The sequence below is a fragment of the Leuciscus leuciscus genome (genome assembly GCF_965113295.1).
Source record: "Leuciscus leuciscus genome assembly, chromosome: 12".
In the NCBI taxonomy this organism is placed as follows: Eukaryota; Metazoa; Chordata; class Actinopteri; order Cypriniformes; family Leuciscidae; genus Leuciscus; species Leuciscus leuciscus.
The window spans coordinates 43,516,760-43,535,043 of NC_138736.1; the positions used below are offsets into that span (position 1 = coordinate 43,516,760).

Consider the following 18,284-nt stretch of genomic DNA (forward strand, 5'->3'; position numbering starts at 1 on the left):
AACATCAGGAGCACAGTCAGAGGAACATCAGGAGCACAGTCAGAGGAACATCAGGAACAGAGTCAGAGGAACATCAGGAACACAGTCAGAGGAACATCAGGAACACAGTCAGAGGAACATCAGGAGCACAGTCAGAGGAACATCAGGGAACACAGAGAGGGGAACATCAGGAACACAGTCAGAGGAACATCAGGAACACAGTCAGAGGAACATCAGGAACACAGAGAGAGGAACATCAGGAACACAGTCAGAAGAACATCAGGAACACAGTCAGAGGAACATCAGGAACACAGAGAGAGGAACATCAGGAGCACAGAGAGAGGAACATCAGGAACACAGTCAGAGGAACATCAGGAACACAGTCAGAGGAACATCAGGAGCACAGTCAGAGGAACATCAGGAACACAGTCAGAGGAACATCAGGAACACAGTCAGAGGAACATCAGGAACACAGTCAGAGGAACATCAGGAACACAGTCAGAGGAACATCAGGAACACAGTCAGAGGAACATCAGGAACACAGTCAGAGGAACATCAGGAGCACAGAGAGAGGAACATCAGGAACACAGTCAGAGGAACATCAGGAACACAGTCAGAGGAACATCAGGAGCACAGAGAGAGGAACATCAGGAACACAGTCAGAGGAACATCGGGAACACAGTCAGAGGAACATCAGGAACACAGAGAGAGGAACATCAGGAGCACAGAGAGAGGAACATCAGGAGCACAGAGAGAGGAACATCAGGAACACAGTCAGAGGAACATCAGGAACACAGAGAGAGGAACATCAGGAGCACAGAGAGAGGAACATCAGGAACACAGAGAGAGGAACATCAGGAGCACAGAGAGAGGAACATCAGGAGCACAGAGAGAGGAACATCAGGAGCACAGTCAGAGGAACATCAGGAACACAGAGAGAGGAACATCAGGAGCACAGAGAGAGGAACATCAGGAGCACAGTCAGAGGAACATCAGGAACACAGAGAGAGGAACATCAGGAGCACAGAGAGAGGAACATCAGGAACACAGTCAGAGGAACATCAGGAACACAGTCAGAGGAACATCAGGAGCACAGAGAGAGGAACATCAGGAGCACAGAGAGAGGAACATCAGGAACACAGTCAGAGGAACATCAGGAGCACAGTCAGAGGAACATCAGGAGCACAGCTGATATGGGTTAGTTAGATGCAGGTGTCTGTAGGGTGAGAGTAAAACACTGACCGCTGTATCTGCCCTGCAGTGCTTTGCTCCGCTCCGTCCCTCTGAGGGCCATGACCTTCACAGTGACCTCTCTCCTGCGGTCGAACCCCTCGATCACGGCTCTGGGCTCAGACTTACTCACGCTCAGCTCACGCTCCGCTCCTGCTGAACACAACACAGACAGCAACACTTTCAGATATCGGGCCCTATTTTAGCGATCTAAGCACATGGTCTAAACAGCACTTAGGGCGTGTCCGAATCCACTTTTGATCGTTAAGCGACGGGAAGATTATTAATGTGGCGAAATGCTGTGTAATAAGTGGTATGACTGTATACCGTATCTCTTAAATGTCCGTGTAGTTTAAACTTGTCGCGCTGCAACTGCTCTCCGCGGAAGCTTTGCGATTAAAGACCTAATAAAATATTTCACCTCAGATCAATATTTCGTGTCTAATTGTTTACTTACGTGGCAAGTAGCCGTGTAATAAGTGGGATAATGTACATTAAGCGGGTTGTTATCTCAGAATAAACCCCCGTCAGGCTAATGGAAGACCTGATCCTGATCACCCTATATTCTTAGATAACAAACGGCTGGATGTACATTATCCCTTACATTGTGATCATGAGGAGCGTTAGCTGTAAATCGCTACCGGACACATCCGCTGTGTGTTTATACCTGGGCAGATCCCGCTTCAGGACGTCCCATTCCCATCATGCAGCACTCACCTGAGCCAGTGCTGTACGCGAGTGTGTATCAGCGCACACCTGAGCCGGTGCTGTACGCGAGTGTGTATCAGCGCTCACCTGAGCCGGTGCTGTACGCGAGTGTGTATCAGTGCTCACCTGAGCCAGTGCTGTACGTGAGTGTGTATCCGTCGAACGCTCCCTTCGGCTCCTTCCAGCTCACGCTCAGCCTGTCGGAGCTCAACTCTCTGAAGCGAAGCCTTCTGGGCATCGGCACTGCAAACACAGCGGAGACAAAAGCGTCACACACACACACACACACACCCTCCTGCAGTCAACATGTACAGCTGATGAACAACAGTCCATCTAATCACAAGCACCGGCTGCACAGCAAACACACCGTTGCTCAGATCACTGGTGAAGTTTGACTGACAGCTGGTGTTTGATTAGATCTGAAACATCATCTGTGTATCAGACAGATGAAACGGGAGGAACGGGAGGAACGGGAGGAACAATACGCGTGTCCAAACCACACGTGACCCGACGCAGCTCTAACAGTGTTACGGTGAACAAATGTGAATTTAAGTCACACAGCATTTGTTGCATGTTCTGATCCACACCTCGGAACAGTTTGATGTTCATCAGAGTAAATCAAAGAATAAACTGGTGTGACGTCGTTTCCACTGAAATCAAGCCAAAACAAAGTTTGTTTAGAGTTTGTTTTTAGAGAGTTTTTTGCCAAAGCAAACTTTCAGTCGCATCAGATCTGGTTTGGACTCAGTGTTATGAATAAAGTCTCAGTTTCTCCTCGTACCTGCAGCACTGACTGTGTGTGTGTGTGTGTGTGTGTGTGTGTGTGTGTGTGTGTGTGTGTGTGTGTGTGTGTGTGTGTGAGACCGGCTGCTCGGCTTATTGCCACGACAGACTGAGAAGAAAGTGAGACTTTTGGGAAACAATCCAGAAGAAGTGTCTGTTTGTGTAGATGTAAAGAGCATCAATCTACGGCACTGGAAAAACCACAGTCACCGTCTGACAGCTGAACACACAAATACATGCACACACACACACACACACACACACACACACACACACACTCTTCTCAACACTGAATGATCCCACAAACCAGAGTTTGTGTCTCAGTCAGCAGGCAGTTCCCGTCACACACACACACTCATGTCTCTACAGACAAGCACAGGCCGTGTTCTGTAACACACACACACACACACACACACACACACAGGCTGTGTTCTGTAAAGAGTCATGAGAGTTTCCTCAGATCAGCGGATGCAACAGGCAGAAGATTAAACACTGTGAAGAACACCAACCTTAGTGCAGGACGACTGAAAACACTCTTCCTCTCAACAGCGGGAAAACATCTGGCTCGCGTCCACTTGGTGTGTGTGAGAGTGTTTGAGTGTGTGTGTGTGTGTGTGTGTGTGTGTGTGTGTGTGTGTGTGTGTGTGTGTGAGAGTGTGTGTCTGAAGCAAGTGAAATTGCGTCATTAATGTAATTGACGTCACTCAGATGATCGCAGAAGTCGTGAGTTTCTCACATTGAGCTCTAACACCTGTAACATCTAACCTAACCCTAACCCTAACCCTACACCTGTAACCCTGGTAGAGAACGGTTCTATTCCAGCTCTTTAACCCGAAACTTCTCCGGTTCTCTGTTGGTAATCAGATCAACTCATCACTCTAACCCAGACTTCAAACAATCATCAGTGCACATGTAAGAAAACCAGGCTGAGAACATTATTAGTGTGTGTTTCGCAGTAAAACTCGAGCTCTGTCATATTCTGTGTTTCTGAAGAGCGCGAGGCTTCAGGTGTGTGTGTGTGTGTGTGTGTGTGAGATACAGACTGATGAAACACCGCTGTACGGCAGATAATACGCAAACCAGCGTAAGTGACGGGTCGGTTATGAACGAATCTTATGACTCGGGAACACCGATGTCTCAGAGAGTGATTCGTTCACTCTGTGTTGAGCGCGCACCATCCTATGGGTTTTGTACGGGAAACAGGAAAGATTGGCTCACCTCTCGAGTCTTCTGAGTCTTTCGTTCTTTTGTCACGTGACATGAAAGAGTATTGACACAGAAATGAGTTCATAATTCCCAAACTTCCTTACAAACAAGCGCATAGTCAGTTTGTTCCCAACTCTTACATTACATGCTGTGTTCCTGGTCTCAAACTGTAGCTTTTTTATTTCTTACAATTTATAATTTTTTGAATTTCTGTCATGGTTCTTTTCCATAATATTGAATGTGGTAATAAAGAGTTGGTCATGCTTTATCGGTATGATGGGAAAAATCACTTTGATAAAGCACAGATACTTACATAACAACATACAGTTACGTGACAAAAGGCTGAATGACTCGAACCCGAGACTCGAGAGATGAACTACTCAATCCTGTATCCGGTCCTTCAGACTGCACAGCTCAGATCATGAGGATCCCGGGATGGACGAGCGGCCCGGATCGGGACTGCACAGCTCAGATCAGATCATGAGGATCCCGGGATGGACGAGCGGCCCGGATCGGGACTGCACAGCTCAGATTATGAGGATCCCGGGATGGACGAGCGGCCCGGATCAGGACTGCGGAGCTCAGATCATGAGGATTCCGGGATGGACGAGCGGCCCGAATCGGGACTGCACAGCTCAGATCAGATCATGAGGATCCCGGGATGGACGAGCGGCCCGGATCGGGACTGCACAGCTCAGATCATGAGGATCCGGGATGGACAAGCGGCCCGGATCGGGACTGCACAGCTCAGATCAGATCATGAGGATCCCGGGATGGACGAGCGGCCCGGATCGGGACTGCACAGCTCAGATCATGAGGATCCGGGATGGACAAGTGGCCCGGATCGGGACTGCACAGCTCAGATCAGATCATGAGGATCCCGGGATGGACGAGCGGCCCGGATCGGGACTGCACAGCTCAGATCATGAGGATCCCGGGATGGACGAGCGGCTCGGATCGGGACTGCACAGCTCAGATCAGATCATGAGGATCCCGGGATGGACAAGCGGCCCTGATCGGGACTGCACAGCTCAGATCATGAGGATCCGGGATGGACAAGCGGCCCGGATCGGGACTGCACAGCTCAGATCAGATCATGAGGATCCCGGGATGGACGAGCGGCCCGGATCGGGACTGCACAGCTCAGATCATGAGGATCCCGGGATGGACGAGCGGCCCGGATCGGGACTGCACAGCTCAGATCATGAGGATCCGGGATGGACGAGCGGCCCGGATCGGGAGGTAAACTAACAGACCCAGAAAAGCAATGACTTCATCATTTCTGTGTCTAATAATTTGGCCTTTTCCTAGCATTGACATTTCTTTCTTATTCTGAATGTGATCTGATGTATTTGGGGAATTTGGCTATTAACATGTAACATTTTAATTATATTCTGCTGAAATGAACGAAATTACTTGAAAAAAAGATTTGTTGATTTTGATGAATGAGATTCAAAGATCCTAGTCAGTAAAATGATCGTTAGCAGAGAGAGGACGGGTTAGGAGCCGCAGCCTTTCAGTCTGAAGCTTTACTTTGCTGGATATAGCAAATGATGGCAAAATGAACGTGTTAAACAAGATAAATTATGTTTGCTTAATTTCACGATAAGGGTGCGAGATCTATTGACAGCCCTAGTTAACTTCTAACGTTCAGCTTTGTCGACTGCAGCTTTAAACGCGTCAGCTCTCTATAGTCGGACTTCATAGTTCAGCAGCTGGAAACATTCATTTTGAAAGTGACTCTAGCGATATTGTTCCTCGGTGTCGTTATTGTTATAGTGTAATTACCAAAACGTTAAGGCTCTAGTTGTGGCTGTTTTACTGAACTGTGTCTCTGAAGCCTGCAGACACCTGAGGTATTTGAGGAACAGATCTGAACGTGTTTCTGCTGGACGAGCTCCAGGTCATCAGCTTCTCCTGACAGAGGAATCCTTTCCTATAGGAACATCTCCTACAGATCCTGACAACACGCCGTACAAACACGCTTTACGCCTCATAGAGGAACTACATGTAGAAGTGCCTCCTTTCATAAGATCCAACACGCTTTAGGAAATGTTAAGCAGTGAAAGGGAACATCTAATGTCAGGAACTAATACAGAAAACGTGAAAATTTTCCCTTTTGATCAGTTAGTCAAAAGTCAAAAGGGTGACCTAAAATACAACAGGTGTTATTTGGACATTTTAAGAATGAAATATGAATAGAATAAGACTGAACAAGAGAAAAAACTATAGTACATTACAACAATAGATAATGCAACATAGAGAAACACTGAATGATAGCACAACAGATAAAATCACAGAACAATACAATGAGAGATCGACAGATAAACAAACCACAAAACAGAAGAAATAACGACAGAAATAGCGTACCTTGCGCATGCGCGGTGAAGACTGCCGTGAGTATCAGGACCAGCAGCGCTCGAACCCGCATCCTCTCAGCTGATAAACACACAAAACTCAAAAATCACACCCTTCAGTCACTGTTTACATGTACTCATTTAGCAGACACGCTTAACATCATCAGTACAACAGCACAATTCACTAACTTCAGTAAAAGTTTGAACGAAACAGATTTACACAAAGTCTACTGAAGAGCGCAGTGTCAAACGTGCAACGTGTAAACTAATAGTTTCAATCAATCAGACAACATCACACTCACCTGCTGTTACAACTTAAACACAAAAGAATCGTAGGATCGGATGAGAGGAATAATCCAGTGCTGTAGGAGCGCGCGCACACACTGCAGTGACAGAATCTTCCCGCCCTCAGAACAGGCGCAAAGCAGTTCCCGCCCTTTAATTAAACTCCTCGACGTCCCTCAGCGCTGGAACACAGGTATGTCTCACCTCAGACTCCGACATTAGCGTAATACTGTCCTGTTTCACTTTCTACTCAATATTACGGGGTTCATTCAGTCCATGGATTGTGTAAAGGCATATACAAATCAGTTTGACAGAGAATAATGCATTAAGTCAAACCTTTTGACTAGGCTAACTGATCAAAAGTGAGGAAAAAAATTCTAACGACGGTTATGAAGGAAGATTACACAGAGAAGACAACCTGCCTCTGACAGACACATTTACAGGTTTCTCAATACTAATGTTGCTGTTAGCCATCCAAAATAACTAATAATTGCAACCTCTTTGTAGACATTTCAATTTTATGAACCATTCCTTTATGACTCTAATCAAGTCTAGTCGCTTTTATTTTTATAGCTCTTTATACAATACAGAGATTGTTCCAAAGCAGCTTTACAGTGATAACAGGAGAATAATAAGATGATGCAAACAGAGCTCAACTCAGCTGTAAATCAGCTCAAAAAAAGAAGAAAATAGTGTCATTATATTCAAAGTCTACAGAAAAACAACCGCATGAAAGCTGCATCTCACACTCCATCAGAAATCACTACTGTTCAAAGGTTGGCTCATAATTACTGTACATGACTGTACTGTACATCACACTTCTCTACAGAGAAGAACACAGCACCAAAACACTTCACACACACTAACACACACGAAGAAGTGTTGCGTTACAGCCTCACTGTAAGAGTACAGGTTCAGTTCACTGAGGTAAAGTTTTCATAGCGTGTATAATAACAGTAACTGAAATTATTTGTTTTTGAATTAAATATAATAATGAATCATGGTAAGATATTAAATAGTTAGTTAGGGTCTGTCTTCAGGCAACAGAAGGGATGCAAGTGGAAGTGCTAGTGAGCAAATTTCTGTCTGAACTCGGTAAAGATATGTAGAGGTTGTAAGAGTATATGGTAGTGTGGCGCTTTGAATGGAGTCTCCCCTCACACACACACACACACACGGAGCTGGATGTGTCGGCACTGGCACACTGGAATGCTGCTCCCTCCCCAGGTCACGAGCCTGACAATCACTCATTTAAACACACACACACACACACACACAATTCATCTGTGGAGGCTTCTCCTCTGACATGAAGCCGCTGGCTGAGGGTTTCAATCACCGCTTAATAATCTGTCACTCAGTGACAATCATATGCAGCAAAAGAGATGATAAGTTCATCACGCCTCAGCCGCTCTAACCCTGAGTTTGGTGAATCGCAACTCTTCCTGAAACACCAGTACTTTCCAAGTCCAGAGTGTCATCGCACATGCACAACTATAGGGCAGGACTTGATTTAATCCATGATGTTTTGATTGGATGATGAAAAGTGAGCACTGCAAACATCAGACGACAAACCTGAGATTTGATTAAATAAAAGAAAAATACAAAATGCATGGAGGAATTGTTCACAGTAAGACCAGTAACATCAGGCATTATGAATGCTAACACTACATGACAAAGTTCCATTAGTTAATATTAGTTGGTCTCCTTGCAGTCAATAATTTTATCCCATAAAACTCATCTTTGATAATCAAAAAGACATATTTAACATCACACACCCTTATTTTTAAGATAAGATACAAGTTACTATATTTATCCGGGAAATGTAGGCGTTACAGCAGCACAAACCGGACAAAAACTAATATTACACTTAAGATGACAAAAAAACATATTGCAACTATATATATTCCAAAGATAAATTATGTAGGAATACCAAAAAAAAGCATTATAACAGATATACCATTAAATATAAATTTAAAATAAAGAAATATTGTAAATATTTGTTAATGTTTTTATTTAAACCTTTATTTAACCAGGAGAATCGCATTGAGATTAAGAACCTCTTTTGCAAGGGTGACCTGGCCAAGACAGGCAGCAGCATATACAAAATAATACAAACACATAGATACAGACAAATAACAGAAAACTAAAACTAACACTTCATAAAATCATTTAAAATCATTTTTACAATCTAAAAACGTTTACATATTAAGGCATCTGCCTCTACGTCTAGCTCACAGTGGCGAGTCCAGCCCGAGAGTATAGCTCACAGTGGCGAGTCCAGCCCGAGAGTGTAGCTCACAGTGGCGAGTCCAGCCCGAGAGTATAGCTCACAGTGGCGAGTCCAGCCCGAGAGTATAGCTCACAGTGGCGAGTCCAGCCCGAGAGTATAGCTCACAGTGGCGAGTCCAGCCCGAGAGTATAGCTCACAGTGGCGAGTCCAGCCCGAGAGTGTAGCTCACAGTGGCGAGTCCAGCCCGAGAGTGTAGCTCACAGTGGCGAGTCCAGCCCGAGAGTGTAGCTCACAGTGGCGAGTCCAGCCCGAGAGTGTATCTCACAGTGGCGAGTCCAGCCCGAGAGTGTAGCTCACAGTGGCGAGTCCAGCCCGAGAGTGTATCTCACAGTGGCGAGTCCAGCCCGAGAGTGTAGCTCACAGTGGCGAGTCCAGCCCGAGAGTGTAGCTCACAGTGGCGAGTCCAACCCGAGAGTGTAGCTCACAGTGGCGAGTCCAGCCCGAGAGTGTAGCTCACAGTGGCGAGTCCAGCCCGAGACTCAGCGTTGGCGCTGCACACGTGGCGACTCGCAACAGGTGTTTGCAGTTGAGTGTAATTGTGTTCATGAGTGTTGGAGTAGTTCTCTTGGTTTGTTTGTAGCTCTTTTACTTTTTATTTTTAATACAATTTAATATTGTTCCGTGATGTCTTTAAGGAAGATGGGGATATCATTGCTGGTTTTAATACTTTTATTTCACTCTGCTGCTGGAACATTTCCGAACCGGATTCAATACACCCGAGATCTTCTCCTTGAACTAAACACAGGCAGCTTGATGTCGAGGCAACCTGCAAATTCCCCCCTGTTTAAGGACATTATGGCTTACAACGATTGCCAGCTTTTTAGTCCTGGAGAAGATGGCAGGACCAGAAGAAAAACACGTAAAAGAGGCAAAAAAGGTGGCGTGCGACAGCGCGTGAGAATCCTAACAAGGAAGAGACGTCTGCCTCTACCTTCAATAGTCCTGGCAAATGTTCAATCACTGAAAAACAAGGTGGATGAACTGCAAGCACGAGTATTTCACACACGGGAGTTCAGAAATGCGTGTGTTTTAGCCTTCACCGAGACGTGGCTGACTGCCGCAGACATGGATCCTACGACCGATATTGATGGATTCGGGGTACCAATACGTCTTGATCGTGACCCATGTACGACGGGGAAGCGGCAGGGAGGTGGAGTATGCTTTTATATTAACCCAAGATGGTGTAATAATGTGACTGTTCGGGAGAAAATTTGCCTACCGGACATTGAGCTATTGACAATTTCGGTGAGACCATATTATTTGCCAAGGGAATTTCCTCAAGTGTTTTTGTCGGTTGTGTATATTCACCCTAAGGCTAACTTTAAAAACGCAAATGATGTATTGTTCTCTGTGTTGCAAAGACTTCAGTCCATCTCACCTGATGCCCCATGTCTTGTAATGGGTGATTTTAACCGCAGTAATTGCAGCAAAACATTTAGCCATTTTCATCAGTATATCACTTGTCACACTCGAGGAAATAAGACTCTTGACTTATGTTATGGATCCATACGAGGAGCGTACAGATCCGTTGCTGAGTCCCCTCTGGGCTCCTCTGACCACAGTGTGGTGCACCTGTTTCCAACATATAAGACTGTGCTGCGAAGGAGAGGCACAGAATCACGGACAGTCCAGGTATGGAATGAGGATGGTATATTGGCCCTACAAGGATGTTTTGAGTGCACGGACTGGTCTGTTTTTTATGCACCATCTGACAATATTAATGAGTTGACTGATGTGGTGGTTAGTTATATCTCATTCTGTGTCGATAATGTGATTGATACAAAGGTTATCACCAGGCATTCAAATAATAAGCCTTGGTTTAATAATGAACTGAAAAATCTTCTTAAGAAGAAAAGTGTTGTTTTTAAAAGTGGTGATAAAGTTGCTTATTCTGTCATTAGGAAGGAAGTAAGAGCTGCTATTGCAAAGGCAAAACTTAATTATAAAGAAAAAATTGAACAAAAATATTTAAATGCTGATCAAAGGGCGGTGTGGGATGGAATGAAACTAATGACAGGCATACAGGGAAGTAGAACTACGATATCCTTAAATGGGTATACATCTAATGCGTGTTTAGCGAATGAACTTAACAAATTTTATCTAAGATTTGATGTGGATGACGATAATGTGAAGTATGACTCTGGGCAAAGCAATAGGCCTACTGTATTTAGTATCGATGCTGTTACGGTGGCTAGGTTTTTTAAAAGGATAAAAGTAAATAAAAGCCCTGGGCCAGATAATATTAGTGGTAAGGTGTTGAGAGCATGTAGTTCACAGCTAAGTGGCATATTCACAGAGATTTTTAACATGTCAGTTAGAACTCAAATTGTACCACAAATCTGGAAACATGCCATAGTTGTTCCTGTGGCGAAATGTAGGAGTCCGAAGGTTTTAAATGATTTTAGACCGGTAGCCCTCACTTCATTAGTGATGAAAACATTTGAAAAAATTGTGAGAATGGAGATATTGAAGTATGTAGAAGATAATTTAGATCCTCTCCAGTTTGCGTACAGAGCAGGGAGGGGGGTTGAGGATGCTATAACCACTCTTGTACATTTAGTAGCCCAACATCTGGAGACCCCAAAAACAAGGGCACGGCTAGCTTTCATTGATTTCTCATCTGCATTCAACACAATCAAGCCACATGTATTAGCCGAAAAATTAGTTCGATTATTTAACCTTGATCTTAATCTAGTAGGATGGATCGTGAATTTTTTATCAAATAGAACCCAGTGTGTGAGAGTCAATAATCTGCTTTCTTCCAAATTATGTTCTTCTATTGGCTCGCCTCAAGGGTGTGTTCTTTCCCCTCTTCTTTTTATTTTATATACTAATGATTGTAGGAGCACATTTGACAATAGGTATATGTTAAAGTTCGCGGATGATACTGTGATTGTGAGTCTTCTTGTAAATGAGGAGACATCCCATGGCCCAGTGGTGGAGGACTTTGTCTCCTGGTGTGCAAAATGTAACCTAAGTCTAAATATATCAAAGACCAAAGACATGATCATAGATTTTGGAAAATCTGCCATTTCAGTTTCTCCTACTGTCATAAATGGAAGAGATATTGAGTTTGTGGATGAATATCGTTATCTGGGTACAGTTATTGATAATAAATTAAATTTTAATGCTAACACAGATGCCATTTGTAAAAAGGTTCAGCAGCGTATGTTTTTCCTAAGAAAAATGAACTCTTTTAAAGTATGCTCAGTGTTAATGACACTGTTTTATCGGAGTTTTATTGAATCCGTAATTTCTTATTGTGACATTGTATGGTTTCATTGTATTAGCCTGTCCAACAGAAACAGAATAACCAAACTGATAAAGACTGCTTCGAAAGTGATTGGAGCTCAGCAGATACTGCCCCAGGACATTTTTAAAGGACATGTTGTCAAAAAAGCCTTTGCGATAATCAATTGCCCAACACACCCATTACACAAAGAGTTTGTTATTCTTCCATCAGGACGTAGATATAGAGTAATGGGAGGGAGAACAAGGAGGTTTAAGAACTCATTCATACCAACTGCTATTCTAATGTTAAATAATCTGTAATCATGAGTGTTTATTATGTGAGTGTTTGCTATGTGAGTGTTTTTTGTGATGTGCAGCACCTGTGCAAAACCAATTTCCTAAGGGATAAATAAACTCGAACTGAACTGAACTGAACTGAGAGTGTAGCTCACAGTGGCGAGTCCAGCCCGAGAGTGTAGCTCACAGTGGCGAGTCCAACCCGAGAGTATAGCTCACAGTGGGGAGTCAGCGCTTTTGAAGCATGGTAAGCTGTGTCAATCATATATAAAAGATCACCATATTCCAGAACAGATAAGAAAGTGGTGGCCACAAGTCGTTTTTTTACATTAAAAGAAAAACACAACTTATTTCGAAAATAAAAACCCAATTTTAGCCTCAGCTTCTTCACCAGGTACAGCACATGTGGTTTAACTGTCAGGGAGTCATCAATCAAAAGACCCAGGTATTTATAGGAGTTAACAACCTCTATTTCACTTCCCCCCGTAGTGACGATCGGAGGGAGGCTTTGTGGCCTGGTCCTAGATTTAGTAAACAACATAAGTTTGGTCTTATCTCCATTTAAAACTAATTTCAGCTGCATAAGGGTGTTTTGGACTTCAATAAACGCATTTTGCAAATATTCAATTGCTTGTATAAGAGTTGACGTACTGCAATATATGACAGTATCATCAGTATAAAAATGAAGATTAGCATTTAACACATTTTGACCCATACTGTTTATGTAAAAAGTGAATAAAAGTGGACCTAATACAGAGCCCTGTGGTACACCCTTAGTGACTGCTACAGTACTGGAACATAGACCATCACATCTAATACACTGAGACCTATCACTAAGGTAATTTGAGAACCAAGCAACTGCTTGCTCTGAAAGTCCTGAGTTAATAAGTAAGTTTCAAAACTTCCTGATCAACTGTATCGAAAGCTTTTGGACCTGTAGGTCAATAAAGAGTAATGCCGAATGTTGCTTCTTGTCAAGTGTAACAAAAACGTCATTTACCACCTTCATTGCAGCAGTGAAACTCACTCTCTCTCTCATACACACACAGACACACACACTCACTCACTCTCTCTCACACACACACACACACACAGACACACTCACTCACTATCTCGCTCTCTCTCTCTCTCTCACACACACACACACACACACACACACACACACACACACACACACACACACTCTCTCTCTCTCTCACACACACACAGACACACACACTCACTCTCTCGCTCTCTCTCACACACACACTCTCTCTCTCTTTCTCTCAGACACACACACACACACACACACACTCTCTCACTATCTCTCTCTCTCTCTCTCACACATACACACACACACACACTCTCTCTCTCTCTCTCTGTCTCTCACACACACACACTCTCTCTCTCTCACACACAAACACAAGATTCTGTCTCCCTCTTACTCTTTTGCTGCCATCTAGTGGACTGATCATGGTAGTGTTTCACAAGAAACGCCATTTGTTCTCATCCTGCAGAACGTGTGTGTTTGAATTGACATCCAGGAGTTTCCCAAATGGAAAAGACAAAGTTTAAGAAAAACCAAAAGTGTAAAGCTAAAAAAACAAAACCCCTTTTTTTTTTTTTTTTGGGAGCTTTCGTTTCTTCCACACAATATGATTAGAATTTCAGACACTCTCTCTTTCTTCCACATGCAGAATCTCTGACTCCCACCAGAACAGCAGAGACAGGGTCTTTAAGCAGCAGCTGCTGATGGAACCGTTATCTGCCGTCGCCATAGAACGCAACAGTCAAAAAGAGGACGGCGTACTGGATCATTTAGCAAAACACAAAAAAAGTAATAAAAAAAAAATTTGCCATTAAATTATGATACGATTAAAATGCCACATAACCATAAAATATAACATTTACTCATCTAATCTGTGACGTATTAACGACTACAGCAAATCAGCTGTTCTCCCGTAGTAGACGATTACAGTCAGAACATCACGAAAGTGTTAAAACAGTTAAAGTCGCGCAACAGAACGCCAGAACACCGTAGCCGTTCCATCAGCAGCTGTAGCTTAAAGTCCCTCAACTTAACGTAACCATGGTTCCCTGAGAGAGGGAACGAGACACTGCATCACTAGCTGACGCTTTAGGGAAACTCCTTTCACCAAAAATATCTGAATCGAGCCATTACAACTGCAATAGCTAATGGCGCTCGCACACTCAAGCTATATAGCGCAGCACAGAGTGCTATTGCCTCAGAATCTTGCTGCGAGTGAGAGCATACATGTAAAGCAAAGTAACTTGCGCACTGTCTCTACCCTCAGCGAACCAGGGTTATATTACGTAACCCGGAATGTTCCCTTTCTAGGTCGGTCTCTCGACACAGTGCCGTAGTGATCTCTCACGAACGGCAGAAATGCACGCTTTTCCACAAACCATTCTCGCGGAACTCGATCTTTCAGCTAAAGCTGCAGTGGCCTCATGTACAGCAAACCCAAGCTAAAGCTGCCGCTGCCGTTAGCCTAGCAGTGTCTGAACGGGCTTCAGAGGGACGCTCTGTCCTGAACACACGCAGTCGGGGCAGTGAGTATCGCCTGAACCCGTTCTCATGACAGGTGCGCGATCATCAATGGCGAATCCACAGGAATGTGATGATTGAGAGGCTGAAGCTCTTCTGCATGTTCACAGACAGGCCGAGACGCGCTGATTGGGTTAGCAGTTTGTGCTAGTCTCTCCAGATCGCATCGGGCTCCATGTGTGAACAGGAGGACGACCGTCGCTGAGCTGATTCTGATCTGGATCGTGTCGGAGGGGGAAAGCCAGCCACTATCTGTGCTGCGGGAAGGACTCCAGGTCTTCCTCGTCCAGGGACTACAGGAGCGTTTTTTTCTCTTCTAAAATGATTATTTTATTTTTTTGTAGTAATATGATTTATTTTTAGAAATTATGTGAATATTCCCAAACACTCCACAGTGCATCATCTGAATGGGACTGAATAACTGCAATTTTTCAGAAACACACATCTGAACTCAGATATAAACAATCAAAAGACAAAAAGTTGTTGAATAAATTACCATTTTTAATATTTTTTAGAACATCTGATAAAGGAAAAAGAAAGAAGGAACATCACCCTCTAATTAAGCAAAATATTTCCAGAGTTCATTTGAACAGGTGTCTAAGACAAAATGAAATTCACAGAATAAAGCTTCATGTGCATCTCTTTACATAAACGTACAAAACACATCCGGCAGAGAATCACATCGACATAAAATAATATTTAAGCTGTGAAGCGAAACAAACTACAGCTCATAACACGGTGTCGAACTGTGATGTTTAACAACTTCAAAACGTAAAAGGTGAAATGAAAGTTCATAAATACAGCCAGTAAAACAACTGCAGAAAGACAGACGTGTGTATCTGACATCACTGAGCACTGCCATCACAGTTTCAGTGTGTGTGTGTGTGTATGTGAGAGAGAGAGAGATTGTGAGTGTGTGTGTCCTCAGGTCACTTGTAATGATCATAGTCCTACAGCACTGCGATAGTGGATAGACGGTTCTGCAGTGGAGAGACGGTTCCGGAGGGTGAGACGGTTCTGGAGTGGCGAGACTGTTCTGCAGTGGAGAGACGGTTCTGCAGTGGTGAGACGGTTCCGCAGTGGAGAGACGGTTCTGGAGTGGTAAGACAGTTCTGCAGTGGTGAGACGGTTCTGCAGTATTCTGCAGTGGAGAGACAGTTCTGCAGTGGAGAGACGGTTCTGGAGGGTGAGACGGTTCTGCAGTGGTGAGACGGTTCTGCAGTATTCTGCAGTGGAGAGACGGTTCTGGAGGGTGAGACGGTTCTGCAGTATTCTGCAGTGGAGAGACGGTTCTGGAGGGTGAGACGGTTCTGCAGTATTCTGCAGTGGAGAGACGGTTCTGCAGTGGAGAGACGGTTCTGCAGTGGTGAGACGGTTCTGGAGAATGAGAAGGTTCTGCAGTGGAGAGACGGTTCTGGAAAGTGAGAAGGTTCTGCAGTGGAGAGACGGTTCTGCAGTGGTGAGATGGTTCTGGAGAGTGAGAAGGTTCTGCAGTGGAGAGACGGTTCTGCTGTGATGAGAAGGTTCTGGAAAGTGAAATGGTTCTACAGCGCTGCAATCTTGCTGGCCTCACGCACTCCGCTCAGATACGCCCCCGTCACCGTCTGAGGAAAGTGTCTGTTTGTCGCCTGCAGAGTAGAGAAACTAATTAGCAATGCTGAAAATGATCATCTGGTAAAAACAGCGCGGTCAGTAAGGGGTTTTATGACTACTCTTACGACAAATCTAGCATGGCAGTTTCTGACACTGGACAGACATTAAAATAAATATAAGAAAGAGAGGGACAAATGCTTTCAAAACATATAAATATGAGTAAAGCAATGAGTAGAGATGAATATCAGTTATTAACTCTTCCTGTGTCTTGTTTTAGTTCTAATTGTTTCAAAGCAGCTTCACTGTAATAAACGTCTCGGTTACTAGCGTAACCTCGGTTCCCTGAGATAACAGGAACGAGTATTGCATCTACTAGACGCTATTGGAAAACTCCTTTTTCTCAGATTTTTTAAGCCTTTTATTCAATAACGCAGTGCTACCACACAGCCATAACAGTGCAGTGATCTGCGCGCGCTTATTGGCTAAGCAGTGGGAGCTGCATGAACCGATGGCGACGTGGCGTATCTGCACGAGCCAATCAGGGCGCATAACCCGGAAGGGGCGGGGCATCTGCCTTTATTAGCAGCTGGTCTTGCTAATGGTCGCACTCCTGCTAGCGCTAGCAAATGTTTCGAAAGGGAACAGGAAAGTAACAGAATCAATGATAAATTCACATTCAGTTGTAAAGCAGCTCTACAGAAGACAATAGAGTCATTATTCAGATCAATTCTGTTCAATAACTGTAAAGTTCTTCAATTATGAAACAGTCAGTGACATCTGCCACAATGACGTAAATCAATGAGGTTCAAATATTAATATATTCAAATAAAAAGTAAACTACAGTCCTTGTTTTCTCCCACTCGCAGTGAAGTGCAGTGAAATGATGTATGCCAGTGCATGATCATAAACAGACACACAGACAGGAGTCTGACCTCGCCGGCGAAGAACAGCTTTCCCTGCACGTCTTCGGCCATGATGTCGTAGACCTCGCCGCTGCCGCCCGTCTTCACGAAGCTGTAGGACATCTGAGCCCACGGGTCTCTGCTCCAGTGGGTCACCAAGAACTTCACCGGATCCGGAACCTCCTGCAACACCACATCAGAACAATACAAGTCACTGACGATCGTCATGAGAGCAAGAGTACAGATGACCCGTCAGACATTTGGATCTTGATAAACATCTATAGATATCTTTCCTGTAGCTCAAACAGTAGAGTGTTGGCGCTTGCAACGCCAAGGTCATGGGTTCAATTCCCAGGGAAAGCAAGAATTGATAAGAATGTAAATGTGTACCTTGAAATGTAATGCAAGTCGCTTTGGATAAAAGCGTCTGCCAAATGCTTAAAATGTAAATGTGAATAAATGATGAAGTCTGTAGCTGATGTTGAGGCTCACCTGCTCCTGGAAGAGTTCTCTGAGGACACTCATACACAGATCCACCACCTGTAAGTCCTGGAGATCTCTGACCAGCGCAAGAGCTTCGCCTGTGATCACCGTCATGAGCACACACTCCTCGCCCTGCACACACATGTACACACACACCTTGTTGTTAGAACAGTAGCCTGTAACCCTGTTACTGTATTTATTGGCGTGTGCTGCACATGATGGCTGATGATGATAAAAAAATGTAAGACTGTAAAAACTCTACTTTGGCTTCTAGAAAAAACTATAAATATGACCATCATTATTTTCTGGTTAATCACCTCATTTCACCAACCAGAAACAAGCATGATTGGCAGGAGTGTTCCCGTGTCGTAGCTGTGGGCGCATGTCGTAGA

General features: G+C 44.2%; 2 protein-coding genes across 4 annotated transcripts in view; both read right to left on the reverse strand.

Moving 5' to 3' along the window:
• LOC309511335 (collagen alpha-1(XIV) chain-like) overlaps positions 1 to 8,522 on the reverse strand; it is a 42,883-nt gene extending 34,361 nt beyond the window's left edge. The window contains exons 1-4 of one of the 3 annotated variants that reach the window (XM_082186512.1): positions 6,566 to 8,522; positions 6,277 to 6,345; positions 2,044 to 2,160; positions 1,222 to 1,365 (exon numbers count right to left, since the gene is read on the reverse strand). In XM_082186512.1, the coding sequence (XP_082042638.1) occupies positions 1,222 to 1,365; positions 2,044 to 2,160; positions 6,277 to 6,337 (322 nt within the window). In that variant the 5' untranslated portion in view covers positions 6,338 to 6,345; positions 6,566 to 8,522. The remainder of the gene's footprint in view (positions 1 to 1,221; positions 1,366 to 2,043; positions 2,161 to 6,276; positions 6,346 to 6,565) is intronic. The other 2 variants (XM_082186513.1, XM_082186514.1) reach the window with 2 other exon arrangements.
• A 7,663-nt stretch (positions 8,523 to 16,185) lies between these two features.
• The window catches only part of kdm1b (lysine demethylase 1B), a 40,823-nt gene continuing 38,724 nt past the window's right edge, over positions 16,186 to 18,284 (reverse strand). Inside the window, exons 18-20 of the mRNA XM_082186881.1 lie at positions 17,902 to 18,024; positions 17,440 to 17,592; positions 16,186 to 16,542 (exon numbers count right to left, since the gene is read on the reverse strand). Of these exons, the coding sequence (XP_082043007.1) occupies positions 16,459 to 16,542; positions 17,440 to 17,592; positions 17,902 to 18,024 (360 nt within the window). The 3' untranslated portion in view covers positions 16,186 to 16,458. The remainder of the gene's footprint in view (positions 16,543 to 17,439; positions 17,593 to 17,901; positions 18,025 to 18,284) is intronic.